The sequence below is a fragment of the Arvicola amphibius genome, chromosome 15, assembly GCF_903992535.2.
Source record: "Arvicola amphibius chromosome 15, mArvAmp1.2, whole genome shotgun sequence".
Taxonomy (NCBI): Eukaryota; Metazoa; Chordata; class Mammalia; order Rodentia; family Cricetidae; genus Arvicola; species Arvicola amphibius.
The window spans coordinates 36,400,682-36,427,636 of NC_052061.1; the positions used below are offsets into that span (position 1 = coordinate 36,400,682).

Here is a 26,955-nt window from a genome sequence, read left to right on the forward strand (position 1 = left end):
TCTTTCTCTCCTTCCCTCCCTTCCTCTATCCCTTCTTTCTTCCCTCTCTCTCCCCCTCCCTCCCTCTCACCCTTCCTCCCTCTTTCTCTCCCTCCCTCCCTTCCTCTATCTCTTCTTTCTCTCCTCTCTCACTCCCTCCCTTTCTCTCCCTCTTCCTTCTTCCCTCCCTCTCTCCCTTCCTCCCTCTTTCTCTTCCTCCCTCCCTTCCTCTATCCCTTCTTCCCCCCTCCCTCCCTTCCTCTCTCCCTTTCTTCTTCCCTCCCTATACTGTGCATGTATACATATATGTACATGGGTGTTCGTATATGTGTATGTGTGCCAGAGTTTGATTTTGGGTGTCTTCCTCAGTCATTCTCCACCTTATTTTTTTGAGGCAGGGTCTCTCACTGAGCTTCATCCACTTGGCTAGACTGGCTTTCAGGATCAGCCTTTCTGCACCTTCCCAGCTCTGGGATCAGACATGTAACTCCATATCCCATCATGTGAGTGCTAGGGATCAAACTCAGGGTCCCCCACCAATATTCCTGTAAGTAACCCCAATACAACTCATTGGTTCACCAAGTTGGACTTTGGTGGTGTCTGCATTTGGCCTGCCGTGGGTTCCCTGTCTGGGGTGAGTAGATGTGTGTGCCTCCACAGGAAAAGTCTTGTCACACTACAGATGGTGTGGTCACCACCACTTAGACAAACAGTGACGGCATTCGTAGTTCCAAGGAAGACCTTCAAGGTTCAGTATCCATGCCACAGTCACCTGACTTTCTGGAAAGTCCCGAAGAGTCTGCCTGCCCACGTTAGAGGTCCCCTTGGAGAATGTAAGGTCTGTTTTTTCCTTTCTCGGCTCATTCTCTGTTCCCACTACACACCTCCTCTCCAGGCAGACCCAGGCAGGCTCACATTACCTTCTCCACAGTGTGCTAGCTAGGCTGCTTGTCACAGGCCTCATGTTGAGGCATCACAGACTCAAGAGCTCGTCTGTGGGGCCTGTGTTTTGACTACCAGTTTACCAAATCTCGTTATTTGTTGACATGGCTTACCTGCTTATTTATTATAAGAAACAACTAGAGACACCGCTCTTAAAAATATTCTATGTGCATGTATGTGGGTTTGTGTGTGGGTAAGTGTTTGTGAGTGCCATTGCCCATGGAGGACGGAAGTGCCACATACTCTTAGAGCTGAAGTTAATGGAGGTTGTGAGCTATGTAATATGGGTGCTGGGAACTATACTGAGGGCATTTGCAATTTGGGTGCTTTTAACTGCTGAATCATTTCTCTAGGCCAAGTTTTGATACTGCTTCAAAGTTACAGAATTTAAAAAATTAACAATAATTTCCCCCATGTTTGTTTTTTTTCAACTCTAGCCAGGTCCTTTTCAACTCTAGACAGGTCATAGATGTTTGCAGAGTTTTTCCAAGTCTATCAAGCCAACAGGAGTACTGTCTTGCTTGGATGTAACATTAGAAGTGGACGAGAAGGTGGATGAAGTTCCACGGTCTATCTAACGCTGCCGCAGTCTTTGGGGCTGGAGGACGCTATGCACAGTAGTATCCTTTGGCAAGGCTGGCCGAGGTCACACAAATACAGAACACTTACACACTTTGGTATCGAGATAAAAATAATCACGGAAATCCAGAAGCAAGCCCCCTTAGTGTAATCCCGCAGAGAAGCAAAGGCACGTCACCTTTTTGATGTCCTCGCAGTCTTCTGAGGAGGTAGGGGGATGCCTGTGGGTGGCTGTGTAGGAAGCGAAGTCAGCTTGTAATTTTATCAAAGCCTCCTCACGCTCTAGAACCTGCAAGAGGTCATGGTCAATCAGGATGAGTGATCAATCACACACCCACACACACACACACACACACACACACACACACACACACCCTACTGTTTTTGCAGTGGGTTCCTCTCTGCAGCATAGGCGGGTGGTATATTTCTATAATTCACTGTACCCTTCCCCCGGGTTGGGATGGAGAAGAAGGAATTGGGCTCTCAGGCTTATGTCAGGCTGTCTGAGGCAAATTTAGTTGACTCCCTTTTTCGTGGCTCCACGGGGAGTCTGTTAGGCTAATGTTCTAAGGAGAGTCGCGTGCGTACCAAAGAGTTGCTGCAGGCCAGTTTATTCCGAAGCTCCTGGATGAGGTCATCCTGCTCAGAAACCTTTTGCCAAACTTCAGACAGTCGCTTTAGAGTCTCCTGATGCTCTTGAATCACGCACGGAGAAGTGTAGATGCGCACCTTCGAGTGGTCGCCCTTGTTCTCAGGCTCCTGGGACATTCAGAAAGGATGAGTCGGTTTTGTTTGTACTTTACGAGTCAACGTCAGAGTCCTACTAGACTCATGTTCTAAAGGTGTGTGTTTGCCTTCAGTTAGCAGTTCGTCCTTAACAGAAGGAAAACATCAACCGGCACAGACTCAAGATGAAAGTCCCCGGTGGTTCTCAAGAGCAAACACTCTGTACCCCTCGTGATTCAGGTCCCTCTTCTGTGACACCCTGTGCTACCAGTGTTTTCAGGAGCTGTGAATGGCATGCTAGGCATATCTGTGTGTGCGTGTCTAACCCAACTTGTGTCCTTTTACATACGAGAGTGCGGCTGCGCACGATGGATTGTCCTCATTTGATAGTTTGTCAAGGATATTTTCCACAGTTATTTGTAGCGCTCTCTCTCTCTCTCTCTCTCTCTCTCCTTCTCTCTCTCTCTCTCTCTCTCTCTCTCTCTCTCTCTCTCTCTCTCTTTCTCTCTCTCTCTCTGTGTGTGTGTGTGTGTGCTCATGGCTCATGTGTGTGTGTGGGAACCAGAGGTCAACATTGGGTCTCTCCCTCAATCATTCTCTGGTTTATTTTTGGAGACAGACTTTCCTATTGAACCTGGAACTCACAGATCTGGCCAGACTGGTTGACCAGCAAGCCCCAGGGATTCTTTTTGGTCTTTATTTCCTAGATGTGGGGTTTCCAAGAGTGCCTTCAAGCTTGACATTTTTTTTGTTTTGTTTTTTGAGATGGGGTTTCTCTATATCTTTGGATCCTGTCCTGGAACTCACTCTTGTAGACCAGGCTGGTCTTGAACTCACAGAGATCCACCTGCCCCTGTCTCCCAAGTGCTGGGATTAAAGGCGTGTGCCACAACCGCCCGGCCAAGCTTGACATTTTTATGTGGCTCCTGGGACTCAAACCCTTGTCATTGTGCTTGTAGGGTAAACCTTTCCTGAGTCCTCTCCTCCTAGTCTATCTTGTTCTCAAAATCAGTTTCAAATTACAGAAGTATTTGTGTGTGCTGTCACTTTAAAAAAACATTGTGACATTGTAGGCAAGTGTATATTTTCTTTGACTACTACCTCTGGTCCTATGCCTTCTCTTTATAGAGAGGACAAACAGTGCACACACTTCTAAAACATTATTTCTACACTTACATTATAAACAAATCTATAGGATAATGAGTTATGTTGGACTAAAAATGGATTTTGAAACCTAAGATGTCTAAGATTTACTCATGGTATAAGTTCTTCTATTCTATCCTGTCCTTTCTAATTGTTTTTAAAATGCATTTATTCAATCTCTTGTTGATGGGCATATAAGATATTTATGTTTTTTTTTCTAAAATAGAATCTGAAATGAATACTTTTGCACATCAGTCTTTGAGTACCTGTTTTGGCAAGTGTGTAGATTGAATTTCTAGTATTGGGACTGTGGTTCACGGCCCAAACGGAAATATGTTTTGCCAAGATGTTTGTGGTGTGTGTGAACGTGCATGCAGGTGTGTGTGGAGGCCAGGGGAAAACCCATGAGTCATCTTTAGGAACACTTTCCCCCTCCTTTGAGACAGGAACTCACCCCTCATTGGCCTGGAACTCACCAATTAGGCTAGACTGGCTGGCCAGTGAGCCCCAGGGATCTTCCTCTCTCCAGTTCCCCATGCTCAGATGGCAAGCATGCACCACCACACTCAGCGTTTTTACGTGGGTTCTGGGGATCTGACGGAGCTACCTCCTCAGTGCCACGACATCTAAAAGTTCTCCCTAGACAGCTGAAGCTGCATGAAGTTCACTATCTATTCTGTCGGCCGTCTGCAGTAGCAATGGGGGAAATGTGGTGGGGTGTTTGTACCCGGTGCGAATATGTATTGCTGTGATTGGTGTAATAAAGAGCTGAATGGCCAATAGCTAGGCAGGAGGTGTAGGTGGGACTTCCAGGGACAGAGAGGACTCTGGGAAGAAGAAAGGTAGAGATGCCAGGAGATGCAGAGAAAGCAGGATATTCAGGAGGAGAGGTAACAGCCATGAGACACATGGCATAACATAGATTAATATAAATGGGTTAATTTAAGGTATAAGAGCTAGTTAAAAACAAGCCTGAGCTATAGGCTGAGCTTTTATAATTAATTAGAAGTCTCCCTGTCATCATTTGGGGGCTGGCTGGACAAAGACTTGTTACAGGGAACTAGGGCACATAATTAAACTAGCTCAGAGTTCCAGTGTGGATGGTGGATCTCGGCCCCAATAAACTGTTCTCCTGAATCCCTAACTCCTGAAGCAAGCTTATTTTAGAAATAGTTCATGTTCATTGAGCGTGAAAGTTGCTGGAGAAAGGTCAGTCAGCAACCCAGAATTGGTCACATATGATGCTTATGTAAATAATTTAGCACACAGGAGGCAAAAGATTGGGAAACATAATAGAAAAAGGACACAACAAGAAAATACCTACAGGTTCTAATATCATCTTAATTCTATAGAATAAAAATGAAAATTGATTTAAAAGTCATAAAAGAATAACTCCCTGAATATAGCTCTCCAGATGAAGAGTCTAAGCATTGAGAGGTGTGATAAAGACTAAACTAAAACATCTTCAGCCTGTCCCCGCCCCCCACCCCCTGACCCTGAGTCAGGGAAAAGAGATGACCTATGACCTATGAGACATAAGACAGAGATTGACATCACAGACTTTGGTACTGAGCAGTACAAAGCAACACAGCAAGGCCTTCAGAGACCCCGTGGAAGACGATTTGGTTAATTTGATCCCCCAATCCCTTCCTCTTCTGTCTCCATCTAGGAAGAGCCAGGTCTCCCACGAATATCAATAAAACGTGGCATATCAAGTTGCAGTAAGACTAAGCACCTCCCCGTGTATTAATGCTGGCCAAGGTGACCCAGTATGAGGAGTAGGGTCCCAAAACCCAGTAAAAGAGTTGGCGACAGTCTCTCTTCCCACTATCAGGAATCCCATAAGAGGACCAGCATACACAATTGTAACATACATGCAGAGGGCCTAGGTCAGTCCCATGCAGAATCTCTGGTTGTCTGTTCAGTCTCTGTGAGCACCCATGAGCCCAGGTTAATTATATGAGCCTTCCTGTGGAGTCCTTGACCCCTCTGGCTCCTACACTCCTTTCTCCTCCTCTGCAAGATTCCTGAACTCTGCCTAATGTTTGGCTGTGTGTCTATGCATCCGCCTCTCTGATGACAGTTGGGCCAGGTATCAATCTGGTCACAGGAGACAGTCAGTGCAGGCTACTTATCCATTATTGCTAGGAGTCTAAGCTGGGGTCCCCCCCTAGACTTCTGGGAGATTTCCTGCACCAGGCTTCCACCCTGAAGTGCCCCCCAGCAGTCCCCCTCAACACTCTCCCTCTCTATCCTACCCACCCCTCAGTCCACTCACAAAATCTCTTCTATTTCCCCTTCCCAGGGAGATCTGGGTGTCTCCCATGAACCTTCCTTGTTACCTAGTCTCTCTGCACCTGTGGATTACAGCATGGCTATCCTTTATTTCACAGCTAATCTCCACTTGTGAGTGAGCACATACCATGTTGTCTTTCTTGATCTGGGTTACCTCACTCAGAATGATTTTTTTCTAGTTCCATCCATTTGCCTTCAAATTTCCTAGTGTCTTTATTTTTTAACAGCTGAGTAATATTCCATCGTGTAAATGTACTACATTTCTTAATCCATTTCTCAGTTGAGGGGCATCTAGGTCATTTGGGAACACTTTCTCTAAAGTGAGGAACAAAGACGCTCTGAGAGGAACTCAGAACTCACGGTAGTTAACCACCCCATCTCTTTTTGAGACAGAGCCTCTCTATGTAGCCCTGGCTGTCCTGGAACTCACTCTGTAGACCAGGCTGGCCTCAAACTCACAGAGATCCGCCTGCCTCTGCCTCCCAAGTGCTGGGATTAAAGACGTGCACCACCATGCCAGGCTTGAGTAAAATTTGAAGGTTTTAAAAATGTTGAGTAAAATGTGAGGTTTAAAAAAACCCAAGCTGTTCAGCTGCAAATCCAGCAAGCAAGCTCAGTAAAGTGGCTGTTAAGAGTTGAATTCTTCTACATACTGGTAATAATTGTTTTTAAAAGTGTATATATGCATTTAACCTGCATGTGTGTTTGTGTACCATTGGGCGCAATGCCTGGTGAAAACAGAAGGCATCAGATCCCCTGTAACCCGAGCTATGGACAGTTGCAAGCTGCCATGTGGGTGGGGGGAGTTGAATCCGGGTCCTCCGGAAGAGCAGCCAGTGCTCTTAGTGGCTGACCCCCTTCTTTAGCCCCTATAATCCTGAAGATTAAATGTAGAAAAGCTTCTCTCCAGGCTGGACATAGCATACATATTTAGTCAGCACTTAGGAGGTAGAGGCAGGAGAATCTCTGTGAGTCCAAGGCCGTCCTGTTGTACATAGAAAGTTCCAGGCTAGCCAGGATTGCATAGTGAGACCAGGTCTCAAAACAGAAAGAACTCCTGCTCATACAACCAGGAACCACTGTAATATAGCTGGGGACAAACTCAGCAAAAACAGGCCTGTGAAGGAAAGTGTGAGTCCTTAGTGAAAACCAATGAATGAAATCCTAACACAGCATGTTCCACAGGCTAATTCCCCACAGTAATGCATAGTATGTGCCTTAGTCAACATATGTGTGAATTTCTTCAAGAAGAGATGTCTAAGAGCAGTTATGAAAGCTTGAAATATAGAGACAGTGAAGAAGAGGGGCCTACAAGCTGCTGTTAGACAGGCTGTCCGAGTCACTGAGGGGCTCTGTCGTTGGGGGAAGGAAAGCAAGCCAAAAGTGAGAGTCTCGAGAGCCACGTGTACAGAGGCACTGGGTCCTGCACGTTGGCGCTTGGATCAGTAGGGGAGGGTTGCCACGCTCAGCGGATGGATGGGGACCACTGGAGATTCACATAAAAACGTCTATAACTAGAGCCACATTTCATTTCCTGTGCACGAATGGACCAAAGACTGAACACAAAAATGAAAACTTATAAAACTGCTAAGGATAGAAAAGATAAAATTTTATGATCTTAGGAGTTGAGAAGGCCTTCCTAAGCAAGACATGAAGCCTGGAATCTACAGAGGCTGGGGGTTCAACTCCACAAACATTAAAGTTCCCACATGACAAAAATGACATTCGTGAAGCTAAGTGAAATGGCTGGGGACTACTTGTAGCATAGCAAAGAATTATTATCATATATATTAAGAAGCGCCCATAAATCAGCACAAAAATAACACCGTTATTTATTTTTTAAAGAAAGGATTAAACTACAAATTTGGTGGCGGCCAGATCCCCTTTGGTAGTGAACCTTTCCTAGGGCTTCCCGTTCAGCTGCCTCATGGGCTGCCGTCAGCGGCAAGCCACGGAAGGGCCGTGCTTTGCCCAAGTCCCAGAGGGGCAGCTGGCACTCAATAGCTGATAACACGCAGGACGCAAGGCCATAGCCCCATCCCTCAACTCAAGCTCTGGAGGTTCCGTCACACTCTGCAGCTCCCTCTGGAGTAGGGAAGGCCTCTGGGAGACTGCATGGCAGGTCATCTTTTTCCTTTGCTCCTCTTTTTTCCGCAGGCGTTAATGCCAAGATCTCTGTCCACAAATACTTGGATGCAAATCTCTCTGTAGCCTTTTCCTGGAGACCCCACTGGCTTAGAGGAAGTGAGGATTGTATTAAGGGAAATATCCTTGCCCTGCCTTTCAGTTTAACATAATTTAGGAGGATCAAATACATACTCTATAAGTCTTTGCCTGGCTGTGGTGGTGCATGCCTTTAATCCCAGCACTGGGGAGACAAAGGCAGGGAAATCTCTGAGTTTGAGGCCAGCCTGGTCTACAGAGTGAGTTCCAGAACTACACAGCCAGAGCCACACAGAGAAACCCTGTCTCACCTAAACAACAACAACAACAACAACAAAGCTTCTTCGAATTATTGAAAATTAGTGTAAAATTGTAGAACCATTTTGATTTACATGACAATCACTCAAAATTAGCATATTCTTTGATGTAGCAGTCCTCTTAATAATAACTCTCTCTCTCTGTCTCTCTCTGTCTCTGTCTCTCTCTGTCTCTCTGAGATGAGGTCTTATGAAGCTGTATACTAGGCAAGCTCTATCCACTGAGTCCCGCCCTCCAATCCCCTGCCAGGAGTAATCTGAAAGGAAATATAAAAGCTGACAATTATTAAGACCTAGTGCTATAAAACTCAGGAGCAGGAACTCATTTGGAGGGACACTTTTGGGAGGAAGAGGCTAGGACCGGTGGAGGGCACCGCGTGGGAAATGTGCCTGGATGGGCTGCAGCTGCCGGCTAAGGCTTGTGGTCCCTACCTGACTGATGATTCCGCTGAGTTCCCCCTCCAGCATCTTCACTTGACACTCCAGCAGCTCGATGTTGCTCAGGGAGGTCTGGTACTTGTCCCTGTAGAGGTTTAGGCTCCGTTCTAGGGAGATAATCTTGTCCCCCGCCAAGGCGAGCTGCTCTTGCGCCAGATGGAGCTTCTCCCCAGTGTTCTTATTGTGGTTCCCCATTTCCTCCTCGTAGAGAATGACCTGTAAGTGTAGGAGGGGAACCGCGCTGAACCCATGCAAGAGGCCAACCAGGAAGGGAAGGCTAGGACCGTGAGATCCATAGCAAGCACCTCTAAACTAGAAGCCCCAGTGAACAATGTAAGTACAACACAGGTCTAAGGGCCCCGGCATTTAGTATCAGGTTGTTAGCGGCTGGAACACTAAATAGGCTGATCTGCTTAGAACTAAGCTCTTAAAGGCAGCGATTGTGCCTTCTGTTCTCTCTGACATTTGGTAGCGACGGAACAAACACCTACTGATTAATAGGAATAAGTTTGAGCCATTCCCTTTCCTGAAAGGACTTGGAATGCCCATGTCCTTCCTTGCCTGGGCACTCTCTAGGGATCTAATTTGGAAAGCATAGGGTCCCACATGCACACGGTTTTGTGTTGGCAAGTTCCCAAGAGATAGTGGGGGGCCATGATCCGAAGTTCCTCTGAGATCTGCATGGTCCTTATGTAGATGACTTTTCTAATCTGTCATCTGATGGGTATCTCTAGGATGCTTGCCAGCATCCCACTGAGAGAGGACAAGCTCTCCACATAGGAGACACAGCCTCACCTCCTCATCCTCTTGAGGAGGTGACCTGATTTGAAATTAGCAAGTGACTGTCTACAGCTGAGTGTGCTGAGTTGCATGTCAAGTTATGTGTGTTTCGAGAGGTCTGGAGGAGATTCGCCATGGAAGGCTTCATGTGTTTCAAACTGTCCAACTCTTGACAGAAATTGGCCCATTAATTAAGCTGGTTAAACTAACTGCCTCATCTGAGATCCCTCTTAGGAAAGGATTATTTCGTTGAAGGTGTCTGTTAGGGAGAGAGGAGAGAGGGGCATTTGATATTCATGTGTTATAGCAGAAAGGGCTGGCTCTACTCACATTCCTGTAGCGTTTCCTGTTTTTAAACATGTATATGTGTGTGCATGCACATACACATGGGTCTACATGTAGCATGTGTATGGGACCAGCTCCGTTGGTACCCATGTAAATTGGTTTGGGGACCCCTGCAGACAGCGAATTCTGAGCATTTGCTATTTCTTTGCACACAGCCCTTTCCGGCGCCAAGCACTCTGGCTGCTTGCTCTTTCAGCTGGAGGAGAAAGATAGGGGAGACCTGTTGACGAGTGAATACCCCCAGGAGTGAGTGCCAGTGGTATGGGTGTGGGGGGGTCCACTCTGAGGACTGTTCCCCAATATCTTCCAGAGCTCCCCAGGGGTTGAACCCTGGCTGCCTAGAGCAAGTCATTGACTTCATTTGACCAAGCCTCCCTATGCTTCTGGGAATCACTTCCTGGATTCAGTACATGACGGTGCTCATAGGCTCATCTCAGGGTCTGCTGCTGGCAGAACACAGCCTTAGACAAGGGTGCGACGCTTCTGTGTTAAAGACGTCAAGGGAGGTAAACAGAATGTTTAGAATACATTTTGTTTTTTTTTTTCAGATTGCGGTCTCTGACCTCTGCTTGCCAAATGCTGTCCCTAGTCTCCTCCTTAATAGCTAAATGTTAATTTGATTTTGACTGGGGACAGCAATATGTCTCCCAAACACCACATTTCTTGGCTTCCTAGGAACTAGCGTTAGTCATGCGATGTGATCTCTCTCTCTCTCTCTCTCTCTCTCTCTCTCTCTCTTTCTGTGTGTATGCATGTGTGACTTCTGGCAAGTGTCCTTAAAAGGAAAACATACTTTCTTCCCATCTTCCCTTACGCCTGGGTTATTTGGAATAAGAATGTGATTGCCAGAGTTCTGGCAGCCACTTCAGGGGACCCAGGGAATGGACGTCTTAAGTGGATGGGAGGATAAAGCTGAAAGTCAGACTTTAGGATCCTGATGACACATGCAGTTGTCATGACAGCAACAGGCCACCTGCTTCAGACTGTCGCTAACAGCTCTTTCTGGTCCTGGCTGCTAAGTAGCATCCCAGCTAATTCAGGGGTGCTTTATCCAGGTTGGGCTCTGGTGTAGGGTGCAGTGAACAGCCAGTTGGAACACTTAGAACTTTATTAAACCACAGTGGAAGCTCGCGGACTTCCCCCAAATGACATTTTGCGGGATAACCTTTTTCTTTCTTCCTCCCCCATCCATTTTCGCAAACTCTTTCTAAGCCATACTATGCCCTTTAAAGAATTTTCTATGCTCTCTGTATGGCCCTCTTTCAAGCCCCTGGAGTTAGTCTTTAAGGAAAAACACTGTCTAAAATACTCCTTGGAATTTTTGTTAAGTCTGAAAGAAGAAACCGTCAGGGGCAGGCACACCTATGAGTCTGCCTGCCCCATTACTTTAGAGCCATAGTGCTAAGACTGTCTACGCCCCTACTGCCAAGCCGAACAGAGTCCTGTGGGTCTTTGGAATTTACTTGGAATTTCACTGGGATGATGGTCGTTGCTTTAAAAAAATATTTCCCTGGAGCACCAATATAAGTGAATGTGGAGAATGCACTTAGGCTAAGTCTGTAGCTCTAAAACTCTAGCCTGAAGAAACAATATGGCCCTCAGTGACCCACTCCAAACCGGGGCTGGACATCTTACCATTTGTGCGGTGCCAGGGATTTATACAGCTCTCAAAGCCAACTTTCTTAAAAACACTTGACTTAGTGATACGTTTTTTTCTTTTTTTAACTCTGAGAGATCTGGAGTCTTTTGTACTTTAACAACCCTAACAATATGGAGAAGATGGCCTCTCACGCATAGATACACCACACGTGTGTGCGCAGGAGCCCCACCCTCTGCATGCATTAATACCAGCTCTCTCAACCTGGTCCTGCCAGTTCATTTAGTTTCCCTCTGCTAACCTTCAGATGGGTCATGCACTAAGGAGCGGAGGCTTTTAGGTCTGCTCCAGGTGGTGCAAGGCCCTCCCTTTGAAACGTGATGCTTGCCTTCCATTGGGGAGGGAGTGCTGGCGGTGCATGGGCACCTGGGACAGGCCAAAGGTCAAGCTTGAGATACCTCATCTTCCTTGAGCTTGCAGTGATGGTGAAGAAGAACCAGGTCGGAAGTCTGCTTCTCCAGGATGGACTGGTACTGCAGCAGCGAGCAATAGGAGGTCTGCAGCTCCTGGGTGCGGAACTCCAGCTCCTGCTGCAGGGCCAGCAGCTTCTTCTTCAGCTGCTGCAGCTGCCTCAGGTGACACTGCTTATTGGCCCCGAAGTCCACCTGGATCTCCTTGAAGGCCAGCGTCTGGGCTTGCTTCTTGTTCTACAGCACGGGCAGGATGTAGAGAACAGGGTTAGAGGCCACAGAGGGGCCTTTTTGCATTTGTTCAACCGTTCACACCCAGCTCCCCACCCTCTGATGCTTTCATCCACAAAGAAATGTCTAAACATTTCTTGACGTGCCTCGAGCACTGTATCACTTCATATTCTGATTCTGCGAGAAGGAATCAAAAGAAGAAATGACGATTCTTGGGAAAAAAGTTAAAATGACATTTATTTATTTGTATGGGTGGGTGGATGTGCACCTACTGTGGTCGACAGGCAGAGGTCAGAGGGCAACTTTTGGGAACTGGTTTTCTCCTTCCACCAACTCAGGCCCTCAAGAATGGTGGCAAGTCCCTTTACCCACTGAGCTATCTCACTGCATCCCCAATCCAGAAGCTACTATTCATGTAGGCCAGAAGAAAAACAATCATCCATGTAAAGGATCTGTAGAGATACAGTTAACGCCGTGCTTACTTGTTTCATGCATGTGGAAAGAAGACAAACTTGAGCTGGGAGGAAGTAACGTTTTGGTCAATGGTCCCTGAAGTGACTTAAGTGTTAAGAGTACCCAGGTAATAGAGCTAAGTTTGCGGGAGGAGATGTGAAATTCCCTCCTATCGAGTGAGCCTTAAGTTTCAATAGACAGCGGTTGGTTACCCACAAGATGGAAGCGGCACTCTTTCTCCGCTGAAGGTATCTCACTGGGCCGGTGATTGCTGTAGTTTGTCGGTTTTCCGGCTTGGTAGAACCACGGGTTGCTTTTCCCCCTGGGCACCTCACACAGCACCTTCCAACGCCGTGCCAGTCAGCCTGCAGAAGGCTTCCAGGTCAGTTCCAGCTCAGTCCCTTCAAGTCCCGTGTTCAAAGTGTGTGCTGTGCTCAGCACTAGGATCTTAGAGATGTCTTTGCTTATGGAGGACACTAGATGAGGGTTGATGGGCAAGGGGGGGGGGGGACGTAGAGTATCACTTGCGGCCTGGCCTAGAGCAACGGTGTGCTGCCTTCCTAGGCTCAGGCACGTTTCTTTCTGTGTAGCTTGCGCCGTGTGAAGTTCTGTGCTGCGTGAAGGGGGGCAGTCAGGCCAGCTGCAGTTGGTATATGGGGCCTTAACATGAGCCACTGTGCACGAGTTTCCATTCACCCTTCTGCCGTGCAGATCGGGCAGCCTCGGTTGACACTTCAGTCCTGGTCCTAGTCTGGGGTCACAGGGCAATGGGCTGCATTTCTTCTGTGTCATTCCAGCCTGGCCTGGTCTCCATCATGATTTCCAGGTCTGTCTGGGACTTTGTAGGGAGGAAGACTGACTCAGAGGAGGGAGAAGAGGGGACAACCCTCATTAATTGTCACCTATCCATCACCACTGTGGTGTGCTCAGCAATCGAGTTTTACCTTCAGGTTCTGGGAGACTACTAAGAGCAACAACGATGGCTATATTGATTTTCAGTCTCTTGGACGCAAGGTCTTACAAATAATGTTTCTATAGTTTCACTGACGTTTAATAATTTGTAAATGATAAAAATCCTGCCATTGATACGTATGCAACTTCTTAATTGCGCTCTGTTTGTAGAATTATGAGAGCGGGCTGTGGGCACGGCTCCGTTAGTAAAGTATCCGCTGTACAAGTATCAAGGCCAGAGGTCAAAAGCCAAGCATTGTCTTTGGAGGCTGTAGCGATAGCACTGGTTATGTGGGGAGAGAGTGGAGACAGGTGGGTAGACAGACTGCCCAAACTTGCTAGCCAGCCAATCGGTGATCTTTGGATTCAGCGAGAGACCCCGGCTCAAGAGAGAAAGTGGGAAGAGTGGAAGGCACCTCTATATGCACAGATTTCTGCACATGTGCATTCTACATGCACACACATACATACGAGAGAGAGAGAGAGAGAGAGAGAGAGAGAGAGAGAGAGAGAGAGAGAGAGAGAGAGAACAGTAGAGTTTATTGTAGGCAAAAGCACTGCAAAGCAGAATAAAGAAGAGACACAGGTAGGGTAGAGGAGTTTATCATTTCATGATAAAAGTCTTGATGGGAAAGCTCATAGACAAGGTAGGTTGAGTCCAAATGGGGAGGCAAAAGAAGAAGCATGGTAGAGCCATGTAGCAGGGATGTTCTAGAGACAGATAATAGCAAGTGTGTTGTAGACAAGAAGGTACAAATCTGTCTGGTGGTGTTTGAGGCTGCCTGGAGAAACTCCAGCCACTGTGCTCTGGTGAAGCAGAAAAAAATACAGGCAGAGGAATGGCGCCAGCGGAGGGGACAAAAAGGACACTAGGTCCTGTAGGCTAAGGAGGCCACTGTGAAGTCTTAGCTTCGTTCAGGAGGTGACAACCTGTGGAAAGCCCTGTGAAGGGAATTACATCATCTTTCATAGCGTTTACAAAGGACACATGGCACGGTCTACCGAAAGTCAACTGTAAGAAATCCAAACCAGGAGCAGAGAAAGTGCACAGGAGGCGGCTATGGGAAGAATCCAGGCCAGGAGAGAGTGGTCCGGAGCAATGTCGCAGTAGTGGAAGTTAGGAGAAATGGTTGGATCCTAGATCTATTTTGAAAATAGAGCCTTCAGAATTCACCGCTAAGGTAGATGTTAGGCTGTGGGGGAATCATGACCATCCGGAGAGAATGATTTTGACAGCCCGAGTCACTGGAGAGATGGAATTTTAATGAAGTTTAGTTGAGATCCTAGGGAAAAAAACTGTAGGTGAGAAGGGTGCTGGGGGCAAGGATGAGAAAGAGACAGCCCAGCTCAGGACCACAAAGACAAATCCTGATGGTGTCAGCCCAATAGGAGTTCCTCTTTCGCAGCCCCCTTTGAAGCTGACCTCGCTCCCCATGCCTCGGAATTCAGAAGATGGACAAGAAACAAACCCCCATTGTCACCAGGCAAAAGAAATATTCAGCAAAGACAAGTTGAATGTTTGGATCCAGTAACTCATGAAATGCCGCTGCAAGGAAGGGAACGAGACTTCTCAAACAAAGATGAAATCTGTATTTACAGAATGTAGTTGTGATTGTCTATGTTTATATAGAATCCTGTTAGGTGCGTTTAGTCTCTCCAAGCTAATGTTACCGTTCTCACAACTCACTTGCTAATGAGGTTTGGAGAAAAAGGAGTTGGGCATGCGTGTGGATGTGTGTGACACACACACTCTCTCCTCTCTCTGTCTCTCCCTCTGCATATACCCCACACAGGCACACAAATGTCTCTACAGGGAAGGATCCAAGAGCTCAAATCCTCTTGTCTATACAGATAGAGGGGCTATTGGGAGCTGTATAGGAAAAAAAAAACTTCTTGCAGCTAAATAATGTGGGCAGAGCTAAAGTGTGGTGTGAACATTTTGAGTTAGAGTTGATTTTGAGGGAGCCGCTTCAGTGAAGAAAATACCCCAAGTCCCGGTCATTTGAGCTCAAATTATTTTTTTCTCCTGACTTTTTTTTTTTTTTTCGGCAAGCTGATTGCTGAAGGCTAAGACCTAGGATCTAGTATAACAGGATTTGGATCTGCCTCTCTGCTGCTGGACGCAGAGGCTCCGCTGGAAACTCTGCCGCCGTCTCCTTGGGTGTATTCCTTCCTTGCATCTCCCTCACGTCTCCACTCTTCTCTCCATTGTCCAAAAGAACGAGAAAAGCAAATTGTCTTTTCTTCCTAGCACCTGGGGGTGCCAGAGAGTTCAGACTTCCTCACTGGCTTTGAAGCTTCCTGTGGGTATAAGATGTCGTTTCCTGAGTGCTGCGCACGAATCCCTACATCCTGGCAGCCATACTAATGAACTGTGAATCGTTTCTCTTCCTCACAGCTCATGCGGAATCCTTCTGGATTTGACGTTAGTTGGAGGTAACACGGTAGAACAGCCAGATGGTGGGGTGTTTTGAACTCTTGCCGTACATAGCAAATACAGCACCTGGACTAATGCCACCGGTTAGGAGACCCAAGAACTTCTCACAGAGAAGCTGGAATTTTATGGGATGGGAATTTTAGACATTTGCGTATTATAGGTGCCTATGGGTTTGGAGACACCATATTTTACAGATGAGGAGAAATGTCTAACATTTGTTCAGACCTATTAAATTTATGCTTATTTGTCCTTATATATTTAAAAGTTTGTTTTCTTAACTCGATAAATTTGAAGCAATAATAATAGGTTAAATTGAATAATAGGTTAAAATAAATGATAGGTTAAATTCACAGTTTACTTATACGTGTGACAAAGGACAGATTCAGACAGTCACCATTACACTTTCTATTGTGTGTGTGTGTGTGTGTGTGTGTGTGTGTAGGTGTGAACACATGTGGGGTCAGAGATGTCTTTCCTCAATTACTTTTCTCCTTAATATTTTGAGACAGGGTCTCTTACTGAATCCGGAGCTTGCCAGTTCGACTAGGCCAGCTCTGAGCTGCTCCAGCAATTTTCCCTTTCCTCCTAAGCTCCAGCGCTAGATTTACAAATGTGCGCCACCACAGCCAGCTTTAACACAGCTGCTGGGGAGCTTCATCCAGATCCTCACGTTTGCACTGAAAGCTCCTCACCCACGGAGCCACCTCCCCAGTCCCGGTCTTCTTTTCAAAAGTTTTTTTTTTTTTTTTTTAATGAAGATATAGACATTATATTCTTCCTTTTCTTCCTTGACTTTTAATTTGGAATCTGGAAAGTAAAAAACAAAAACAAGAACAAACAAAACAAAACAAAACAAGACCCAAACAACAACAACAACAACAAACCCCAAGCAAGTTGGATGTGCCTTTAAAAAAGTAATACTAGCTCTCTAGGTAACTGTCCAGGGTTGGATGTGACTCTGGAAACCATCTGGTCCACCTGATTTCTCAGCTAGATTTCTGCAGTGGTCTTAGCCACATGAAAAGCTGGAGATCTCGGTTGCCCATAGGAAGCTGGTCCCATATTTCACCAACTTTTCAGCCCCACTGGAAGTCAAAGTCAAAGAGACGGTAACTATTGCTCCTTCCTTGCCTATGAGGCCACTTGATCACGGAAGGAAATTAATTGGCCTGGCACGATTCGTTTTTCCAAAAGTCACATTGGTTTCCACCCAATACTTTGTGCCTTTGAAGCTGATGCTAATTGATTGATGCTAAGTTCTATATTTTCCCTGATACTGAAGCGAGGCTGACAGGTCTATAATTACCAGGATCGTCCTCTCTCCCTTTTTAAGAAGATGAGCACTTCATTTACCCTTTTTCATTCTACAGGGACTGCTTTAGCCTCTTGAGTTCTCAAAAATAATCACTAGCAGCTATGTAATAACACCTGCCAATTCCTTAAGCACTCTTAGAAGAATGTCATCAGGCCCTGCTGATTTGCCTAAAGCAGGCTTTTCAAAACACCTTTAACCATTTCTTCCTTCTTCAGGCTTGCATGTTCTGCCGTCACAGGTTGGCACTGTTCTGATAACTGTGCCCCTGATAGTTTTCTTTATTCATTTAAGTACTTAGAATTCCGCTGTCTGTTCCCCCAGTCATTGCCATGAGCTTTCTTTCCCGTCTTTGAGGTGTGATGTGAGATAATTCCTTGGACCTCCACGTTAACCTTCTTTATCGCTAGAGAGGCTTGCACGTTACTGCCTATGTAATCTATAAATTATGGGCACTTTTGTTGAGTACAGGGCTGCATATTCAGTGACAGGCATTTTATTAAAATGAATGTTTGTGGTTTAGACAATTTTCTCACCGGACCTCTGCTTACATGGGGCCCATTTTAAAAAGGTTATTTTGCAATGATTCTCTAGTCCTAGACAAATGCATCCTCCTTTATATTGCCCCAATGTTACCTTCTTATGCAACCAGACTAAGAAATTAACTCTGGTGGATGATTAGGAATGAAACTAGATACAGTTTTTGAATTTTGTATATTTTCCATTAATTTTTATTTTCTGTTCTCTCATCCAATTCAGAACCTCACATTGCATTTAGCAAATTCATTAAAACTGCTTTCATTACCAGTGGTTCAAAATGATGGTGTGATAATGCTCACCAGGCTTCTACTAATCTTCAGATAGTCAACTAATTACCTTTACTTGAAAGAATAATATTTTCTTTATATCTATTTATACTAAAAATGGTGCTCTCCATCCGTCTCCAAGATTAGTTCAACGATATGAGTTCCAGTCCATGGGTATGCTCCCCAATACCCCCACCAGTGATTAAAACCTGGGCAAATTGCTAAAAAGGTTCTCCTTTTTCTGATATTTATTCGGTTTCAGCTTTGTGTATGTGTGTTTCTGAGTACGCATGTCTGCCTGCATTTGTGCGGAGGCTAGAAGCTGATATCAGACATCTTCCTCAGTTGCTGTCCATCTTATGTTTGGAGAAACAATCTTTCACTAATGTGTAACTTTCCTATTCAACCCGATTGGCTGGCTAGCAAGGCCTGGGGTGCGTTCTGCCTCCACCTCTCCCGTGCTGAGGCTATAGGCATACACTGCTCCGGTGTTTTATTTGAGTACTTTTTATGAGTTTGGAAGATTCGAACCCAAGTCCTCATGCTTGTGTATCAGGCACTTTTACCTACGGACCCATTTCTCCAGCTTCTGAATCATTTTAGAGCTGTGTCTTAACTTATAACTCAGGCTGGCCTAGATTTTGCTGCATGGGCCAGGATGGATTTAGGCTGGTAATCCCCCTGCCTCATGCTTCCTAGTTCTGGGATTTCAGGTGTGTACCACAGCGTGCAGTCTTGGATCACTGTGTTATTTTGATATCTTCTCTATTCTTTCTCTTCTTGAGTCACTCTGACTAGATTGAGGCAGGGGACACGGTATAAACTGAAGGACCTAATTCAGTCTCAGGGGCAGGCAAGTGCAGGCTGGTACCCAAAGGTGAAGTGCCCATCAGTTCTCTGCCTTGGGTACCCTACTTTAAAATAATTCCCTATCAAAAAAAAAAAAAAGATTTTATGTCAGCAGGTGGTGGCACACGCCTTTAATCCCAGCACTCAGGAGGCAGAAGGATCTCTGTGAGTTCGAGGCCAGCCTGGCTTACAAGAGCTAGCTCCAGGACACTTAGGGCTGTTACACGGACTTTTACTCTGTCTTGACTCTAAAAGATTTTATTTTAAATCATGGGTGTTTGTGTGTCTTGAGTGTGGGTTTGTACCGATGAATGCAGTACAAATGGAGGTCAGAAGAGGGCGCCAGGCACCCTGGAGCTGGAATTACAGAAGGTTGTGATCTGCCCAGCGCTGCAATCTTCTGCAAGAGCAGTTTGCTCCTGATGGCTGAGTCCTCTCTCCAGCCCCAGAACCTCATTCTTTTTGCCACAAGCTCCACTCTGCTCCTGGGGTTTGGAGTCTGTGTTCTTTGGTTTATAGGATCATGCACTTTCTCTTCCATCACCCACCTCTCCCTCCTTCTATTTCTTCTGTTACACATAACATCTGATATAATAGTTTATTTTTCTCCCCTAAATATGGTCCTGAATCAGGACCTCCTGCCTATTTCCCCATCTCCTCATCAGTATTAGTAAAAGTTCCAGAAAGCCTGGTGTTTCTCCTTTGTCAACACAGTGCATTTCCAGCGGAAGGCAGGTCTTGAAGGGGCTCCGAGGAGATGGGTGTAGGTCTCCATGTAATTGTGTGTTTGTACGCATAGCTTGCAATTTAGATTTTGCGCTAAGTGCGAGGGAAAAAGAGCTCTGTTTTAAAGCTTGTCTCAAGCTGTTAGACCTTCTTTTGGGCAATTAGAATAATAAAATGAGATTTGAGGCCTTTCTCCCTCTAAGTTGCCAGACACATTTATAAGCCCGTGGCTTCCTCCGACTGGGGCGATAAGTAAACCCATGGTAGCTGTGGTGGAAATATCCTACAATGTTCATACTTAGAAAGAAATAAATAATGATCGTCTTCCTGAGATTGATTTAGGAAAACCAGCTGATTTTTTATTTTACCTTTTTGGTGATTTTCCTGAGCAAGGTCAGTAAGAGAAGGTGGAATTGCTTGGCTGGTAGCGTATGCAGGCAGCTTCAGGGAACAATGTGTGGTTTATATCGTGAAGTGGTGCATCCTGGGAGCGTGCTAACAGATGCAATGAGGAGAGGCCAGCAATGTGTGGCTACCTACACAGCAGCTGGGGGGGTCTAACCCAGGGATTCGGCAAGGGTCTGAGCAGCAGTAGTTATATTTACATGGAACCTAGTTTACAATCAGAAAGAAAGGGGCCACAGTAAGGAATTCTCAGAAATCATTCCATCTGCTCCCCAGATTTGTGTCAATGCATTTAGAGACTGGTGTAAACGCTTCAGGTTTAGAGTTTGCTAAGAGAAAGAGAGCCTCAAGTTGAAGGGAAATTGCTTAGTTGGGGCACTGTCTAGACCTAGAGGTTAGTGTTAATTAAAAGTCAGTCTTGAGAAAGACTGGCAAGGCGTAAGGCCTGTCTCTTCACATTTGAATAGGGTATGGGTTACCACTTGACTTGCTTGGGCTGTGAAGTCAGGCCCTGCAACGAGGCACTGAGTGTCAAGTAGCTTATGTGGGAGGTGGTTGGAGAAAACTCAGCCACGTTAGGGACGGAGACAAGGAAGGGGGGAGAAGCAGGTTAAGCTTGTGAGGACTGATCCACTGGGCTCAGTCTGATGGAGGAATTCTGGGAGAGAGTAAAGGGCCAGCCTTGAGTTAACTTGGACTAGGGGAAAGGGATGTGGTAATTTGATCGGTCTTCTCCCTATGCGTTATTGGTTGAGGACTGTCTGGCACTTGCTGATGGAATGACTGGATTTCAGCCTTCAGAAGAACAGCTCCCAGGCAGTGAGGCACAGTTGTGGCATTAAGAACACCCGTCAGCTGATACACAGAGATGCTTCAGAGTGCACACAGTGGCATTCATTGCCATGCTAACTCGTTTGCCTGAGACCCACCCTTCTATCACTGTGATGTAGTATTTTTCAGGACGAACTAAATCCAGATAAGGAGAAAGATAATATCCAATATCGTGATAATGCTGGAAATAGCTAGGTTGAAAAGCCCCAAAGCTAGGAATCATGTCTTTTATGTCAGACCACGTGTGGTTATATTTAGTGCCCTCACTGCTTGGTAATTCAGTACCCTGAGTGACCCACAGGAGAACTCTCTTTTGTTCCCATCGAAAGAAGCTACGGTAGTCAGGAGGGGCGAGGCAGGCAGCCGCTGCCCAGTGCCTTACGTGGCTCTTGTTCATCAGGGCCTCCTCCACACACAGCTGGTTCTCTTGCAAGGTCTTCCCCTGTCTCTTGCAGACGTCATGGAGATTCTTGATGTCGAGCTGCAGGCTCAAGAGCTTGCTGTTCAGGTTGTTCACTTCTCTGTCTCTCTCCCCGGCCTAGGCAGCCAGAAAAAACAAAAGCATCAGTTAGGAGCGACTGAGGAAACACTTGCTTCCTTCACTTAACGGGTTGACGGGGAGCTGAATCTGCTGCAAATCCGCTCACCGCATCTCTGCTGTTATTACTCATCTCGGGTAACATTTACACAGGATCCATTGGTGAGGTGTCTGAGTGCCCTGCATTAGTCCGACAATTACTTATTTACATTAATTAATCTTTGCCACACTGCTGTGGGTGCATCAGACAATTCCCCTGTTTTTCAAGAGGAAGTCAGGGCCTAGAATGATTCCAGGCACCCGGAGAACTGTCTATAAATATTAATGGTTCTGCCACTGATGAAATAAACATATCGAGATGTCAAATGAACTTGTCAAGACCACAGTGAATCAGCGATGGAGCTGATGAGGGATTCTGAAGTCTCTCAACTTTCTCTTTATTCATTAACCACCGCCCCCCACCCTCCACCCCCGCCTATAAACCTAGTGCTTTTCTTTACAAGGCTTACCATTGGGAGCAAAAGAGAAAGGCCTGGCCCTGATCAGTAAGATCCCCTGACTTTGATTAGGAGTTAGAAGGGTTAGCTAATTGTTGCTAGATCAGAATGGAGAGTAGTGACTCGGATCAAAACAAAGTGTGCAGAGGGAAGCAACTTGGGTGGGGAGGGGGGTTGGATACAAAACCATGGCAAGTGGGTGGGCTCTGTACCCCCTCACAATGCCGGTTTCTAGCGTGGGTGGAGGTAATGTGAGAAGAATTTAGCAGGAAGCATTCGGCACCCCTGAAAGCTTCCTTCCTATGCCTGCACTGCTCTTCTTCATGCTTAAGAGGAAAGAAGGAAGAAGGAAAGAAAGGTTCCCAGCTCCCATGTGAACCTGCAAACTGGTTAGGGAGGTGGGGCTGGGGAGCCAAAGAGAGAAGAGGAAGAAATTCTTAAAGGGGACATTTACACAGAAGGCCTTTGGCTGATGTTAGCCCTATCCTACAGGACAATGCAGGGTATAATGACGTCTCAGAGTTGATCTTGATTGGTGGGAATGAGAGTTGAGTTCTCAAACTCCACACCAGTGATACAGTGGCCAAAGACCACACCATGGGATGTGAGCAACCACGCACTCCCAGACCTCTGGTGACCCCAGTGGCCTTAAAGCAACTGTTTCTAGAGGAATTCAGGGGAGGGGATGCAGTAATGGGGCATGGATCTGAGCAGCCTTTCCAAAGCCTCACATCTGGTTAGGAGGAGGGTCAGCGGATCACCCAGGGAGCTAGGGTTCCGCTACCCTACCACACTGACATGGCTTCTGGAATACACGAACCACACAACAAACACACAGTCCCGTGGGAACTAGAGGTCTGAGATGGACACAGTAAATCAGGCGTTAGTGGACAGGTCCGTTTAGAAGACCTATGAGCGAGGCCAAGGTGGGCCAGAGGACAGTGTGGGAACTGGAACCACAGTGTCAGGGTACCCGGAATCCAGAGAGTTCCCAGAAGCCTTCCGTCTCAGCTGACTCACTTCTCCATTTCCATTTAGTACCTGCAGCCCCCCCCCCCATCACTTTACAGTTTAATTAGGTTAACGGCTCGGCTTTGTCATTAAAAGGATTTCATTATCTCAAAAACTCTCCCTCCCCCTTTCTAGCTCCTGTCCCTCACTCCTCACTTTCAGAAAAATCACACTGGATGTCAACTGCCCCAAGCATGTAATTACCATTAAGACAATTACCAGGGACTCTCTTAAGAGAATGTGTGTGTGTAAGGTGGTTTTAAAAATTGGCATGCAGACACTGTTTTTTAACTTGAAAACAAGATCCACAGTCCCAGGAGGGAGCAGCTGCTTCACCCTAGCACCGTAGAGGCCTTTCTCATGGTTGTGCTGCAAGGGATGATGTGGAAGTTCACAGGGGATGCTCAGGGTCCCCTCGGCTCTGGCTACAAAATCATTTATATCATCTGTGAATTAGGTGCCAGTGCCATGCTTGCTAGGAGAGTCTGAGGACACTCTGCACCTTCATCTTGACGCTGATTTTGTCTTAAGGTGAGGACCGTGTCCTAGGGTTGCTTGGAATGGAGCCAGATCCACTGAGGGCTCGATACTACAAAGCCAATGAGACTCAACTTGAGCTTCCCCAAGTTAACAGTTTAATGCACTTTCTCACGCTAGTGAAAACATCCGCTCTCTACAGGTTGGACTACCCTCTGAGTAGAAAGCCTAACGTTACCCCCGTTCCTCTCTACCACCAGGAATTCAGAGCGGGCCTTCAACATCATGTTATTTGGATATTTAGGATCAGCTTGGAGTCTCTAAGGAAATGTCTTCATTTATAAAACAAGAGGCCTGGGAGAAATCACCTTCCTCTGAAGTTCCTTAAACCAGTTGAATAACAGATGTGTTTTTGCTAGACGTCAGATGAAATTTGCTAAAATAAAAATGTCACTGTTCATTCACTCCTAAACAGCAAATAATGGAGGTCTTGAGGTATCAGAGCAGGAGCGAAGGCTGGGGAAGAGCAACGGGATGCTCCCCGGCATCCATTTTTTAATACAGCTAGCTGTAAGAAGTGGCTGTGCTCAGAAGCTCCAGAAAGGCGAGTGTTCCCGGGGTCCTAGTAGATCTAATTTTCTAATATCTCGTACAAAACACTAGCTGTGAACTAGTTACAATCCCGGGTCCTTTCTATAGAATGAATTTCCAGGCAGATGCCTTTAGAGTATCAATACGCATTGGGTATGGATTTGTTCCGGCATTTCGTCAGTCAGAGCTCCATCAGCAGTACTGGGGTAGGGACAGACCAAGACCTGCAGTGCTGATTCTTGGGTACCAGCTGATCCCATCATGGATCTGAAGTTGTTAGTGACCTCTGTTGCTAGGAGAGGTTTCATCTCCATAAGCCATGGACGCAGATACCCAGTTTTACTTATGTAAGATTCCAACCTGGCTACTCTGCCCGGAAGCACATGACATTGGCCCAGCTACCAACCCACAGGCAAAATAGTAAATGCCAATACTGCTAGTTGCCTCCATGAGCCTGGAAAGTAAGCTATTCAATGAGAGTGAGTTCCGCATGGGTTAAACAAGCACAGCTCCTCAAACACGCGTCTTAAGAGGGGGACTGCATGCGGCTCTGAGTTTTAAAGGACTGACAAACAGATTCATGTCTATTCTCAGGTCGAGCTGTGTCAGACTTAAGCTTATGACTCAGCAGCACTTGAGAGAAAAGAGTATCTAAGATTCAAAATGGTGGCATTCTGGCGGTTTGGGGACTTGAACAAAACTGGGGTTGTAGTTTCTAGGCTAGCTTTGGCGTCAAATGGTGACTCGGGTAATCGTCTGTGACAAATTCTCTACGGATGAAGACAAATCTTCAACAAATAGTGGAAAGCCACTTTTAACCCTCACAATTCTACAACCCTGGACAGATAACAATCTATGGTGAGCATTGTGCTTTAGGAAGCCTAAAGCTGGGGCTGAGATATCTCAGCATGTTATGATGCCAGACCCCCAAACCTCGGGAACTGAATGGAGACCAGAGACCCATGTGGTGGAAGTTGTTTTCTGACCTCCCTCCTTGCCCCTATAAATAGATAAATGTACTAATACTTTACAAAATCAAAGCCATAAAAACTAATGTTGCCTCAGGAATTTTTACATTTTACTCGTGATAATTGAGTTTACACTTACTAACAGTAATTCCAAACACTAATACAGATATTGCTGACCAGAATCTCAAGTTTAATTTTATAGAAACATTGCAGGTTTTGTATTACTTTGGATGGGAATTAATGGAAAGTCATTCAAATTTCAGAAATTTTAGAAATAGCTCTGCTCACATAGCAAATCATATGGACATGTTAAATCCAGGGATGCTGGCACACATGCAAGTAGGTACTTTAGGATACACATGGTATATGGCAGAGATTGGCTACCTGTGGAATGTGAGCTGCTTTTTGTTGGCACTTCAGGAATTCCTTCATACTTTGGGCCATCATGTCCTGAGGGGCTAGTCTGATAGAGGGCAGGCTCCAGGAGAACAGAGATCTCTATTTCATTTGCTTTTCGAACCTCCAACTCCTAGAGCAGTGCCTGGCACATTGAAGGTGTTCCAAAGACATACGTTAAATTGGAAAAAGTTAGTCTAGAAAGTTCACACCAGACCCTTGTTCCCAGCAGAACTAGCAGCAGGTCCCACATGGCAGTAGTAACCCAGCAGGAAAGCAGCATAAGTGTTTGGGTTAGGAGCAGCTTACTTTTTTGGCAGGAGCCCATGCTAATGTGAGACATCTCTACACTTATTCCTAATGGACCTTTTCCATCCTTTGTGGAACAATGAAGGAATTAATACATAGAATTTGGCCAACTCTTTACCACACAAAGCAGAAAACTCCATATCCTACTAGATAAAAAGAGATGTTGGCATATCCTACTAGATAAAAAGAGATGTTGGCAACTATAGAAAATGTCTATTAGGTGCTTTGACACCCAGTGCCTGATAGCTACCTAGCAAGCATCTGAAATCCCGCTCATCATGTATACTTCTAAGGCCAGGCGAAGGAGGCTCAGAGAGAGTGGGCAGCACGGTCCAGGTTACTCTGTGGTTAGATGTGGACCCAGAGCTGCTGAGGCTTAAATCTGAGCCTTTAAATCTGTGGTCTGTGGCTTGCTCTGTCCATGGTATTTTATGATGGGTATACCTGGAATTTGGAGGCATGGAGCTTGCAAGAGATCCCTTTCCACAGAGGTTCCCCTTCACGTATGTGGGAGCTGGGAGCCTTACCTCATCTTTCAGTCCCTTGGCAGTTCGCAATTCTCCTTTAAGCTTTAGCATTTTTGTGAGCTTTGTTATAAACCTGAAAAAGTCCAAGTGCTTAAGATGGAAAAAAGTATAAATGAGTCCAGCCCTTTAAAGATTTTCCCAGCTGGACGGATGCCCTCAGCAGGGGAGTTGGAAAAGTCTCCTAAACCGTTAACAACACCGGCTTCTCTACCCATCTGTTTGTGTTTCCACGTGCGTTCAGACCTCTGAGAGGGAGGCGGAGCTGTAGTCTATGTCTTTCCCAGAAAACCACAATGTGCTGGACTAAAGAGTTTCTGAATTTGCTCCTCTAGGGAAGAAAAGGGTCTTGTTTCCTTTCTAGACTTCTAAGTATTCTGCAGGTCAGATATAGTTAAGACTTACTTAGCTTTTTTTTAATGATCCAGGCAGGATTATTATTTGTATGTGACCTATTTCCATAATAACTCTTGTGGGGGTGGCAAGACGACTCTTATCCCCATCACACAGAGGCAGAAACTGAGGCCCAGAGATGTGAAATGGCTTACCCAAGGGCACACAAGCTCTCTTGCTAGTCCATGAAGCTCACCTGTTCATTTTATCACCGTGAATTTGAAATCTCCAGTGACGTGACTTTTCTTTTTTAAGGCATCAACTTGCCACGGTGGGGATTATAAAGTTAGAAATCTTGTAAAGGGCTGAGAATGATCTAGATTAAATAGCTTTCAACAAAACTAAAGATGGCTGCACAGGTAATGGTTTGTAACTATAGGATGATGCGTTTGAGGTCATAATGCATTGACCTTCCTAAAATAACCTAATTCATTATGGGCTTAACTGTAGGGCTAAGGGGATTTCCACCAAGCACT

General features: G+C 45.9%; 1 protein-coding gene across 1 annotated transcript in view; it reads right to left on the bottom strand.

Annotated features, from left to right (window-relative positions):
• The window catches only part of Pmfbp1 (polyamine modulated factor 1 binding protein 1), a 42,245-nt gene extending 16,105 nt beyond the window's left edge, over positions 1 to 26,140 (bottom strand). The window contains exons 1-6 of the mRNA XM_042054207.1: positions 26,090 to 26,140; positions 21,158 to 21,313; positions 11,763 to 12,011; positions 8,577 to 8,798; positions 2,089 to 2,259; positions 1,679 to 1,789 (exon numbers count right to left, since the gene is read on the bottom strand). Coding sequence (XP_041910141.1) covers positions 1,679 to 1,789; positions 2,089 to 2,259; positions 8,577 to 8,798; positions 11,763 to 12,011; positions 21,158 to 21,313; positions 26,090 to 26,140 — 960 coding nt within the window. The remainder of the gene's footprint in view (positions 1 to 1,678; positions 1,790 to 2,088; positions 2,260 to 8,576; positions 8,799 to 11,762; positions 12,012 to 21,157; positions 21,314 to 26,089) is intronic.
• Positions 26,141 to 26,955: the final 815 nt, after the last annotated feature.